Here is a 13,632-nt window from a genome sequence, read left to right on the forward strand (position 1 = left end):
CTCATCAGCAAGCTGGTAATAGCCAACCACTCAAACTTTAACAACACTATAATAGTTACCCCCAGGCACTGTTGCTTGAAAATCAGATATATATATATATATTAAATATAAATTAATAATAATAACACTGCAACACTATAACAAGAACAACAACAGCTTAATATTAATAGGAAATATAGATTTACAGGTGAGGTAAATAAAATAAATTGTAGTAGTATTAGTAGAACAGAAAACATAAAATTTTAGTTAGGGTTTGAATTTGATCAAAATAGTGTTAAATTTATTTTTTTTTAAACATAAATAATTATAGGTATGTGAGGGATAGTGAATTGTGGCTGCTACTGCTGTTGTTAAAAGAAGAAGATTGAAGAAGTCAAAGTTGTAAGGGTGTGTTTGTGTGTGTGTGCTTGATTTGTTTCTTTCTTGATACACACCACCACTCAAATACTTACCACTCCACTAAAACTAACAAATCAATCACATTGAACACACTTGGTGTGTGTTTTGATCACACCAAGAAAAAAAAAACACACATTAAAATCACACAACTATATTTAAATTTTATAATACTATGAACATTTTTAATATAAATTGATCAAGATAAATGAAACTATAAACTATAATTGGTTGAAACATCAAACAAATAAACTTTCAATAATTGATGTTTCTCAACACTAAAACAAAAACAAGAACAAACAGATTAATATATAATCATATTGAATCCTACTTTAAAGTTAATTTGTTAGTCTCTACATTTTCAAAGGAACAATCAAATCAAATGAAATCATCAAAACCTTAAAATAATAAATATATAAGTTTATAATTAAATGTTGTTTGTTTTTGTTTTTTTTTTTTAAAAAATATTAGTTTATTATTATTATTATAAATGGTTTGTTGCTTTTTGTTTTGTTTTTAATTTATGATTTAATTGTTGTTTTCGATATCGTCTAAGAATTGTCTTGGAACTTTAATGTTAATTCTGTCATCCATTAAATCACGGTATTCGGCATCCTTACGTTTCTTGGATGCTTGAGCTTTCTTTCTTTGTTGAGCTTTCTTCAATTGATATTCCTTTGGATTGGCAACGGCATCAATGATTCTCTGTTGTTTACGTTCGTTACGTTGTTGTTGAACGTTCGACTCCGCCTCTTTGTAGGCAATGGAGAAAGTTGGCCCTCCGACCTTCTTCTTGACGATTCTCAGTACCTCTTCGGTGAGTGACTTCAAATCCTCTTCATCCTGCTTCAAGTTGGCAGCCGATGTTGTCTTGTAGAGTGGCAACAACATCAGTGGTAGATAAGGTTTGAGTTTATCCACTGACAATTGAGTTGCCATCGCAGCCATCCATCTGAAAATATATTTTCTTCTCATATAACCAAGTTTTGAAGACATATATGACAATCTCTTGAATAGCCAAAGCAACATCGGGTATTCTTCACCATTTCCAGTATTATTATTATTGTTGTTGTTGGATGTTGAAATAGTTGTTGTTGTTGCTTCTTCTTCTTCTTCCTCCTCCTCTTCTTCTTCTTCTTCGTTATCTACTTGCATATTATCTTCTTGTTTATTTGAGGTAGAAGATGATTGTTGTTGTTGTTCTTCATCATCGAATCCCCATGACATATTGTTATTTGGATTTTCTTCAACCAATGGTTTTGTTTGTTCAACAACATCACCGATGTTGTCATCTTCATTCTCATCGTCATCAGAAGCTGGACGAATTGTCTGACACTTTAAGAAGACAACAGAGAGGAATACAAGGTTCTTGACAACTTGAGCACCGAGATCGTCACCCAGCAACTTGCTGTTGAGTGTTGAGCATGTCTTCTTTGTCACCTCAAAGAGATTGGTTGGACTGAAAATGAATGATTGTACATCGGTGAGTTTGGATTTGGTTGATGACAACTTATTGATGGTTGGAACGAGTTGGTCGAATTTCTGGTTGGTAAAGAACGCACCGAAAAGTCTGGCCACAGAAGTTCTCACCCAGATATGAGGATAGTTGAAATAGTCGACGGCACGCTGCCAGAATGGAATCCAGAGTTTGCTGGAAATCTCCGATGGATAGTTGGACTGTACACGCTCCGCCATACAGAAAATGTTGTAAGACAGTTGCCAGCCAATGAGCGATGCCGACGTCTTGACACTCTCGTCGTCGCCACCCAACTCCTCAAAGACCTGAGAGGACTGCTCCAACTGCTGGAGTGTCTCCAAATTCTTCTGGAGATGTCGCACGGCAAGCGGGACGATCTTCTCAAAGAATTGGTTGAATCCATCGACCACCTCCGAAGCAATTCCGAATACCTGTGCCGCGGTCTTGGCCATTGCCAAATTGTCGGCATTTCCAAACCAAACGATCGTCAACTCAATCAGTTTGTTGGCGACTGGCGCAGCAATGTTTTTGAGTAGCGATTGCAACACGTTCGACGCCAGCACTCTACATTTGTTGGCATTGTCATTGGCGATTCTAACAATGAGTGGAACAAAGATGATTTGTGAGTAGGTGTTCAGTACTTGCTGTGGGAATTTCCTTGTGATCTTGAGCAACATCTTCAAGACTGCCATTCTACCATCCTCAGACTCGTAGTTTAGATTCTTAACAAAGAAGGTCAACTGTTGTTTCAAACGTTTCTCACCCATTGGATAGTAGATCAAAAAGTCGAGCATCAAATCACTCAATTGATTTTGAATGAGAAGAGTGTGTGATCTAACCAACATATTACTGGCAAGATCAACAAGGTCATAGATCTCTGTCAACAAAACCTTTCTCTTTATCAATACCTATAATATATCAAATAATTTATATATTAATAAACTTTTAATCCAAACTAAACTGTATTACAATAACAATTTAATAATACATACATGTAATAATTTAATTGCTTTGGTAACTTTGATTTCAGTCTCAGTAAAGAGTTGTTTGGTCAATGAAAGAATACCACGGAGTTGTTGTTCATTTACCAATTGATTGGAAGGATCCTTTAGAATCTGAATGATGATCTCATAGCAATAGGTAGTGAGCTCTTCATTGCTCTGATCCATTTGAAGTCTCTTTAGAATCAAAAGCATCACTGAATTGATCTTTGATTTCAATGTTGGCAATTCATAATTTAGAATTTGATTAAAACACTATATTATTTTAATTATTAATTAATTAAGAGAATGGTTAGTTTGTTTGTTTGTTTCTTTTGAAATTGTTATTATAATAATTTATATGAATAGTTACTCTAATTGAAAGTGCAACAATCTTTGAATTCTTATGCTCAATCGATTTGATGAGATTCGGTACCATTGGATCAATCATCTGAAGATATTCGAGAGTGTTGATCTTGTCGTTATGCACCAAGAGATTAAACATGAGAATCAATGCGAAATCAGTGTAGATATAGAGATTCGATTGAACACGTTTGATCATTTCCGCTCTCTTCTTGTTTGGATCGTCTTGAATTGAGAAAGTATCTTCAAAAGTAGGTTTAGCAGATTGTTTCTTCTTTAACTCTTGTTTTTCAATCTTGGTAACTAGTGTTAATGTAATAAATGTAATATTAATATATTTGTTTTGGTTGTTGTTGTTGTTGTTGTTGTTGTAATGATCTTTAAATACTATTACTTACCATCAAGTTTCTTTTCACCTTTTTGGAATTGTTGATAGATGAAAATGAGTAGATCTTTTGAATTTACACTTTGGTTGATTGAGATACCCTTGGCAACTTTACTTAGCATCTTCTGAACGTTGCTGAGGAATGAGGGTGAAGTGGAATCTTGGAGAATATCTTCGAGTGGTTTGATGATATTCTTTTGGATACTGCTAAAGTGAGTGAGACTCACCAACACTTTGAGTGCATCCATCACTCTTGGTTGTTTCGCTTCCATATAGCTGTCTTGAATGATTGAATCCTTTGGAATCGAGATATCCAAGAATAGATAATCGATAATGATATCCATTATCAGCTTGGATTGAGAATCGATCTGACCGGCAGGAGTCTTGTTTCTCACCAGTTGGAGTAGCAACGAGTGAATGGTGTACACGAGGATATGCTTCATGTAACCGGATTTCAACACGAATTTGAGGTCGTGAAGAATGAACGGGAAGAAACGAACACCCAACATCTCCAGAAGTTTAGTCAGTGTCTCACGAGCCGACTCACGTGTCTGAAGATTTTTGGCTTTCAACTCACCAACAACCTTACCAATCAATGGCGGGTAGAGAACTTTACTGGACTCATCCGGTAGCAGACTGTAAAGCTTGAACATTGCCAATGATACATTGACATCAATCATGGAGGTACGCTCCAAAGTGGTACCATGCTTCTTCTTTGTGATAATCAAGAACTTCTCGAGTTCCGGCACCAAGACGTGTACGATTGCTTGATGAATCTCTTCACTTATGTTACGTGCTTTGACAGATTCCTGGACGTTGACAACCATCATTGTTTGAGCAATATCAACAACACCTTCAGATTTGAATCGATCGTCATCTTCGACATCATCATTCTCCTCGTCATCCTCTTCTTTATCTTTCTTGCCAGTGTCCAGCTTGACAATCTTAATTTGTGCTTTCTTCTTCTTGATCGATTCAATCACTTCCTTTGAGATCTCTTTCTTGTCCAAGAAGAAATGGAAGTTATCCAACACGTCGCAGAGTGCACGAAGCAAGAACTTTTGTTTGATTGGATGCTTCTCCATCGCTTTGTGAATGGTACGAATCACCTGGTAGTAGGTACGCCAGTCGAGACGAGCGGAGAGCTCACCGATCGCTTTGCAAACCTCACCAAGATACGACGATTCCTTCTTGTTGGTCTCTTGGATGGTTGCCAAACAAATGGGAATGAGATACTGCACCACTGTAGATACCTTGAATTCATTGGTCTTCGACTTGATCACGTCACGCAGTGTTGTGAATGCAGAACGACGCTTCGACAACTGGATATGTGTGAAACTGGCAAAGAAACCTTTGTCACCGGCGAGAATAGCCATGTCTGAGAAGAAGAATTCCGAGTGCTTGGCAATGAGCTGATTGAAGAGATTCAACAGCTCAACACGAGCGTCTCCAGGTTCCTGAAGATTGGCGCGAACCGCTGGAACAAAGTACTCGTACAACATTCTGTATCGCCACTCCTTGTTCTCTTGGTCGAGTGTTGTCAACTGCTGAACAAACTTGGTCATACCGGATGCAGCACATGCTCTAATCGAGAAATCGTTGTCCAACAAGTAGAATACATAGTTGTTCAAAACGGATGGCAATTGGAGTTGATCGTATTTATCCAGTTGTTCGTTCGACTTGGCAAAGGCTTTCAGACGTGGTTCGAAATCGTAGGTGTCTTGAATCATCTTGGGATTGAATGCATTCAAATCGGTGAGCAGCTTGATGATCGATTTGATCGATGGAACTTTGGTGGCAATCGATTTGAAGACCTCCACGAGAATCTCACGCGATGCTCTACTTGTGAAACTGGCAAACAGCGCTGACAATGGCCCGATGTGTGACTCTGGATTGCTGACAAACTCAATCATGTTCTTGAAGATGGTGAGGATAGAGATGACCATATCCTTGTCGGATTTGATCTTCTTGAGCATGGCATTGCCAGACTTGAAGAATGGAACGAGCAGATCGAGAAGCTGGCTGGCTTGCTCTGGGTTCTTGGCATATCGCGACAACTCAGCGAGAATAAAGAGTTGACGACGCGAGATGTTTCCAATGGTTGGCTTGACGACTTGTCCGTCCATGTCGACACGCTGACGACGATACAAGATCGACTTGACCGATGTGATGATAGTGTCGACGTGTGGAGTGAGAATGACACGGTAGACTTCCGATTCGTCGGCGTTGACCAACAGGTTCTCAATGAGTGTAAGAATGTCGGACTGAATCGGTCCGTGAGAGATGAATGAGAACAACTTGGGTAGCAGTTCACTGTCTGTTGTTAGATGGTGAACAAGATTCTCTTGGAGCGATACGTTGAGAATCAACTGCTTGATACCAATGGGCAGACCGTACTTGGAGATATGTGGGAGCATCTTGGTGATGATCTGGAACAAAACAGTGAGATGTGGATTGAAATTGACTTGAGCAAATTGCTGAACGATAGTGGCAATTCTACGAATGGAGAGTGATCTTATCTCGCTTGTCTTGGATGTCGATGAACCAAGCTCACGACAAGCATTGATGGTGATTGCCAACAAGATACGAACGATCATATCAATCTTATCTACCAGGAGCATACCCATCTGTTTGGTGAAAGGCTGCAAGATATTAAGGAATTGAACTTGTGCGTCAAACTGTGGTAACAAATTCAAAGATTCATTGAATGAATCAATTGAAATAGTTTTAGCAACTAGTTCTTGTTTCTTATTCTTCTTGTTGTTCTTGTTTGTGGTGGTGGTTGTTGTTGATTCTTCTTCATCGCCATCCAGTTGTTTAACTGGGAATGCAGGTAACAATTGAATGGACTTAAGGAATGAATTTGAAATACGATCGAGAATTGGTTGAATCTCGTGTTTTTCAAGTCCAGAGAGGTAAGAGAAGATGGTTGCACGTTGTTGGTCGATGGTGGTTCTACCCGAAGTTCGCTTGTTCAACTTGGATAGCAGAACCTTGACGACAATCTCGATGATTTCTGGACGCTGCTCACGCGGAACCGAGCAAGTTGGCGATGAAGTAGCAATGACAAAACTAACCATTTCATCACGCATAGTCTTATCGCCAATCAGTCTTTCAAAGTTCTTTCGGTAGGGATGCAAGTTGGGACGAGTGAGCAACACACACTGCAGACCAACCATTTGGATCTGTGATTCATCTAGTTCCAAAGTACGCAAGAAGATCTCTTGCATCAGCGCACTACGATACATCTTCATCGGTTTCTTCAGCTGGCCAAAGAATTCCAGGAAGAAAGTGAGGATAATGTTGGCCTGTGACTTGGTGTAGCCACGTTGCTCACGATTCGATTCACTGAGAGCACCGTGTTTCTCATCGAATGGACGATTGAAAATCGCAGAGAATCTATGATAGTCAATAGAGACAAAATCAAGGAATTCCATAATGATATCCTTGGCGAATGACTCCACCAAGTGTCCGAGCTGTGACAATGTCTTCCAGAGAACTTCATTGTAGGCAGCGACAGTTGTTGGTTGTTTAATGATATTCTTACATCCCAAACGCTCTTTAATGGCACCTTTAGACATCTCCAATATCTCTTCAAACAACAAATCAACTTTCAATAAAGATTCATCGAATTGATTTTCATTTAAATATTCATCCTCCTCTACTACTTCCTCTTCTTGTTCTTCTTCTTCTTCCTCTTCTGCCAAGTCCATTTCATCAACAACTTCTTCTCCTTCTTGGTCATCATTATCATTGATTTGTTCAACTATCGATTGTTGTTCTTCCTCTAGTTTTGCTGCTGCTTTGGCATGAGCTTTACTCTTGCTCTGCTCGAGCACTTCGTTGTTGGAAAGCTGCAATCGCTTGTAGAAAAGTGGGTAGAACTCCTTGATGAGGTCGTTGGATTTGGCAATGGCGATGATTGACTTTTGTACGGATGCCCACAGCGGTGTGTATCTGATGTAGAAAGCACCGAGTAGATAGTTAAAGAAATGCTGTTGGAGCAATCCAACATTTCCAGAGGTGAACAACGTCAAACAAGAGTCCATCTTTGCAACGACAGCACGACCCTCAACCTTGTGGAACTCGGCATTCTCAATCTCCAGTAAATACTCTAACAACCGAGCAATGTCAACGTCCTTCTCGCTGGTCTCCTCGTAGAGAGTGGCACTGTGCAAATGGATCATCACCTGAATCGATGATTTTCTAATGGAGCTGGATTTAGACGATAGATTCTCGCTGAACAATGGGATTAACTTTTCGAATTGTTCATAACTAACTAGCTGTTTCTTTTGTTGCTTTTGTTGTTTCTTATTGGATTGTTGTTGTACGACTTTGGTTGCTGTCTTATTACTTGAAATATTGATAACCGTTCCACTGCCAGCAGCTGAACTTCCAGACGATGGGAAGTTGACAGACAACTGGTAGTTTTGTATCAGAGTATCCAAATAGATGGAGGCGGCATTCAAAATATAATAGTTGTCTGGCTGCTTCTCTAATAACTCCAAAACCGTTGGTAAAAGTGATTGTAATTGACTTGAATCTACACGTGACACAATGACAACTCTTGAAACTAAACATTGTCCTTGAAGATATATAATATTATTATTGCTGTTGTTGTTGCTGCTACTACTGCTCTTTGTTATTCTTGTAAAACATGATTCCAAAACTTTGATAATCGATCTATCTTTGTATTCGAGTGAGAGAGACAGTACTAGACCTGCCCAGAGTAGGGAATCGTCGACACTGGCAGTGTTTAGATAGTTTTCGAGTTTGGCAGCTATTTTCGGTGTGTTGTGCAGGATTGGGAAGTCGGATACCGAAGTTAGACCGTCGACTCCGTTCGGGTCGAGTGCAATCAGACGCACCAGGAATGTAATGGTTTGCTCAAAGTCGAGATTCTCAATGTTCCTCTCGAGATACTTGACGAGTCGCTGAATGACAAACGATTCAAACAGACTTTGTCTGTCGATCGACAAACAGAACGAAAAGATATTCAACTGCGAGTGTTGATCGGAGTGAGTGAATAACACCTCTACCAAACCCAAAAACATGTCCTTGTGCTCCTTGAAGCGATTGAAATGCAGCTGTGGCAACAGACCGGACATGGCAGCGGTGATCGATGCAACATCGAATCCATACTTTACAACTATATTCTTATAGGTATCTTTATTCAATACCTTTGAAATAATATCTAAAATAAACTTGTAATCTAAGTAAGAGTATAGTATGATTAGTATATTTTTAAAGACAACAACATCCGAATCGATTAGATATAACTACTACATACCAGTTATAAGACAACCTCTTTTGAATGAAATAAAAGATTGAATGATTGAATAGTATGTGTTGAGTTGTGAGGATATAAAGTTGGATGATTCAGTGATTGTTTGTAGTTGTTCGTTGAGAGTGTCAGACTCGGCTATCAATGTCTTCCAGATCGGTTGTAGATTATCGCTTTCATTCTTGGCATGTCTAATAACGAGTTGGTATATTTGTAGGAGAACACTTTGTCCAAACTTTACTTGTTTAGATCTATCTTGATTGTTGTTATTGTTATTATTGTTGCTGCTAGTTGATTCACTCTCGACCTCATCCATCTCTTCATCTTCATCTTGACTATCATCATTCAAATACTCTATTGTTCTAAAAAACATTGGTATGGTATACTCTGTTCTAGAATGGAATCTACCCTTTGTACCCTTGATCATTTGGAACAAAAGGAATGTGAAAGCATCGAAATATTCACCACCGGCTCCACACTCTCTATGCTTCTGCCACGAGATGGCAAACATCTCATTCAAAGTCGACTGTAGATTCTCAAACGGTATCTTTCTCAAGAGATAAGCAATACTCTCCGCCGCAAATCTTCTAATATATTTTCTTTTTTGTTTTAACAACTCTGTATATAATCTATTCATCGAATCGAGTGAGATAGGATTAGAATTGAATGAATGTCGTTTGGTTTTGTTTAGTCGAATCGACTACTACTTACTGGAAACAAGTAATGAAATCTTTGGTGATCTGTTTCTCAAGGAATTTGAATTGATAGCAAATCGATGTGAATAGTTGCTCGATGTTCTCGGCGGATTGCTGTTGGAGATGTTGGTGTTGGGCGGGCGGTGCGAGTAGCAGTGAAACGAGGGTCGGTAGGATCGGGTTGTAAAAGTATGGGAAGAACTCGGAGCGAAGGTCACGCGAGAGCGCAGCCAACAAACTGAGGAGTGGCCGCAGTGCCTTGTTGTTCGGTCGCTTCAAGTGCTCGTTCAATATGTTGACGATACGCTCCTTGTCGAGCAACAACTCGGCCAGCCCAACTGGACATCTTCGCAGGTGTCGCTGGAACGAGGCAAAGTCTTCGGAGAGATCCAACTCGCGCCACGCCATCATCGTCTGGTGAAAATACGAATCGTTCTGCTCATCATCCAGCTCAATAATGATATCTCCTACCTTTCCAAATATATTGATATCGATATTGGCGATCTTCTCACTAAATGATAAAAACTAATAAACATAACATGTTTTGTTAATTAAATGATTATTTTTCGGAAACAAAACAAAACATAACAAAAACAATCCATTCCTGCCCCCGCTTGCGTAAAATCTCGGTTAAAACACACTCATAACAAAACAAAATGGAATGTGTGAGTGGAACTTACTTTAAATCTATTCTTTTTCTTACTAGCAGAACCACTATTATTATTATTGTTATTGTTGTTAATGTTGTTTTCTTCATTATCTTGTAAAATAGAGTTACCCTCTTCAGAGTAATACTCTTGTGGAGTAGCACTATAGTTATCTTTCTTCTTTGTTCTTGCCATGATTGGTTATTCTGTGTATATATATTTAAAATCAAGTTGATGTATTTGATTGTACTTCCAACTTTTAAGTGCTATTGCTATCTCGAAACACAACAAAAATAAAAATAAAAAAAAAGAATGAAAAAAACAAAAAAAACGATTGATGAATTCCATTCGTTTTTTAAAAAATAAAATAAAAATCAAAAATAATTAATTGTTTAATATATTTATTTAATTTACTTTAAATATATATAATATATATATTTAAGATCAATTCAAAAAAAAATAAACAAACATAGTTATAAACAATCCAAAACAATTTCTTTCATATACTTTCAAATTAAAAAAAATTAAAAAAAAAAATAATAAATAATTTTTTTTTTTAATAAATAATTCTAATTAATTCTTTCCTATGAATAAATAACTATGTTGATTCAAATATATAATATTAACTGAAATCAATAAATTACTACAAAAAAAAAAAAAAAACAAAATTATAATTTTTAAAAATTTGAAAAAAAAAAACAAAAAAAATCATAATATTATCAAATTTATGAGGATAGTGGAATCTTACATTATTATTATTGATGGTCTTTTAATTATAATCTACAGCTGTAGGATAGTGAATAATATATATTAAATTTTGTAGATAACATAGAAATAGATAGAAATATAAAGCTTTGTTAAATATATTATTAAAAAGTTAATCAATATTGATTAATAATTTGAATATTTATTAGATATAGATATTGTCTTGTTTGTTTGTACATATTTAGAATAAAAAGAAAACTTTAAAAAGAAAAGAAAAGAAAGATTGAATGAATAATCAAAGTGGCGGAAACATTGGTAATTCAAATGTTGGCGGTAATAACAATAACAATCAAAATATAATAACATCACCCAACAGTAATAATAATAATAATAATGGAGGAAATGGAAGTGTAGGTGGTCAAATTCCACCACTGATATCACCGATTATAAATAGTAAATCTAGTTTTCAACCAAAGGGTAATAATAACAACAGTAACCAACAACAACAACATATATTACATTCACCAGTACAACAACAACAACCACAGCAACAACAATCGATTGTAGATCCAAACTTGATTAGTTCATTACAGAATCTAATGGTTAGTCAATCGATGTCAAGACAACAACAGCAGCAACAACAGCAACAAGTACAACAATCACAACAATGGATGGATCAAATACAACAACAATTCGATGATTCTTTAGATTATGATCAACAACAACAATATCTATATCAACAACAACAAGCAGCTGCAGTAGCAGCTGCAGCACAGGTACAGCTACAACAGCAACAGCAGCAGCAACAACAACAACAACAACAGGTACAACAAGTACAACAGCAACAACAACAAAAGAATCAATATCAACATATTATGATGCAACAACTTCAACAGATTCAACAACAACAACAGATGCAACAACAACTACAACAGCAACAGCTGCAGCAACAACTACTACAACAACAGATACAGCAACAAAACTATAACCTAAGTCAGCAACAACAGGCAAACATAAAGTCAAATGTAATATTGTTATATTTTTTTTTAAAAAAAAAGATAGATTATAGATCTACTTTAACTTGTAGGAATATTCTATTTACACACTCATTATATTTGAATAATAGCAATACAATCCATATCAAACATACTCACATCAACAAGCAGGACAGCAACGTAATAAATTTGGAAGAAGACATCTCAGTTCATTCTTTATGTCCGATACACTAAGACAGGATCTACTCAAACAGAAACTACTGTCCTATACAACTCTAGATCCAAACGGTATGTTTTTGACAGAACTAAACTAAACTAAACTAAACTACTAAATACTAAAGCAATACAAATATAATAATATTAATTACTAATCTTTTATTATTATTACTTTTTAGATCCAAGAATGAAAAATATACCACCGATGTTAAATAAATATCACTCGTTGTATCCATTGGACAATGAAACCTCTAGAGATAAAGTGGGTATGATGTTTGGATACCCAACATCTGTGTACAAAGGAACCAGTACAAACGATGGTTATCAATATGCCATTAGAAGAATCGAAGGTTTTCGACTCTCTAATGAATTCACACTTCAGGCCGCCGATGCTTGGAGAAATATACAACACCCAAATATTGTAGCATTAAAAGAGATATTTGTTAGTAAAGAGTTTGGTGATAATAATTGTATGTTAAATGTTTAATATTAATGATCATTAATATTGATTCCAATGTAATTACCTATTATTAATGTTATTATTATTATTATTGTTGTTGTTAGCTATTTTCTTTACATATGAATATCATCCTGGATCAGAAACATTGGAATCGAAATATCTAACACAGAATGGTTCGAATATCAATGAATCTACGCTTTGGAGTTTTATTTGTCAGATTGTTTCGGCGTTGAAAGCGATTCACTCGGCCAATCTGGTGTGTAGGGTGATACATCCGTCAAAGATATTGTTGACCGGCAAGAATCGAATCAGAATAAATGGCGTCGGTATCTTTGATGTGGTGAACTTTAACTATGAAACACCGAGAAACCTGTCGCAACTGCAGCACGAAGATCTCATACTGTTTGGCCGGCTGATTTTGTCGCTCGCCTGCAAGTCGGCGGTGGCAACGTCGAACAACAACCTGAACAAGTCGATCGAATACATATCGAATCTCTACTCGAAGGATTTCAAGAACCTGGTGATCTTCCTCCTCTCGAAACCCGTGCTGAATCTACCGACGATCGACGATGTCATCTCGATGATTGGCGGACGCATTCTGCAGGAGACTAGCTACCTCCACAGCTACACCGACGAGCTCGAGCAGGAGCTGACCAAGGAGATTGAGAATGGACGGCTGTTCCGCCTGCTCGTCAAGCTGGGATTCATCAATGAGCGACCGTCGTTCGACATGGATCCGCGCTGGTCTGAGACCGGTGATCGCTACCTGCTCAAGCTGTTCCGCGACTACGCATTCCACCAGGTCTACGAGGACGGCACGCCAATGCTCGACTTTTACCACGTGGTGGAAACACTCAACAAACTGGATTGTGGCGTATCCGAAAAGATCTTGCTGATGTCACGTGACGAACAATCACTACTGGTAGTCAGCTACAAAGATATTAAGAGATGTATAGACAATGCATTCCAAGAGCTTCATCAAAAGTAATCACATTGTTTTGATGAGGAATCAAAATATCTTTTATTTGT

General features: G+C 37.3%; 2 protein-coding genes across 2 annotated transcripts; one reads left to right on the forward strand and one right to left on the reverse strand.

The window, feature by feature from the left end:
- Positions 1–924: 924 nt before the first annotated feature.
- On the reverse strand, positions 925–10,422 carry utp20 (HEAT repeat-containing protein; the record flags this gene model as incomplete). The annotated part of the gene is made up of 9 exons (XM_020572462.1): positions 925–2,022; positions 2,473–2,781; positions 2,866–3,129; positions 3,227–3,519; positions 3,615–4,979; positions 5,169–8,795; positions 8,892–9,472; positions 9,597–9,862; positions 10,261–10,422. The coding sequence occupies 9 exons, from the start codon at positions 10,420–10,422 to the stop codon at positions 925–927; spliced, it is 7,965 nt and encodes a 2,654-aa protein (XP_020437605.1).
- A 797-nt stretch (positions 10,423–11,219) lies between these two features.
- On the forward strand, positions 11,220–13,215 carry PPL_01455 (uncharacterized protein; the record flags this gene model as incomplete). Its single annotated transcript, XM_020572463.1, has 4 exons — positions 11,220–11,957; positions 12,059–12,215; positions 12,323–12,613; positions 13,040–13,215. 4 exons carry the CDS (start codon positions 11,220–11,222, stop codon positions 13,213–13,215), a joined length of 1,362 nt encoding a protein of 453 aa, XP_020437606.1.
- Between the last annotated feature and the right edge of the window lie 417 nt (positions 13,216–13,632).

Source organism: Heterostelium album (assembly GCF_000004825.1).
Source record: "Heterostelium album PN500 unplaced genomic scaffold PPL_scaffold2, whole genome shotgun sequence".
Taxonomy (NCBI): domain Eukaryota; phylum Evosea; class Eumycetozoa; order Acytosteliales; family Acytosteliaceae; genus Heterostelium; species Heterostelium album.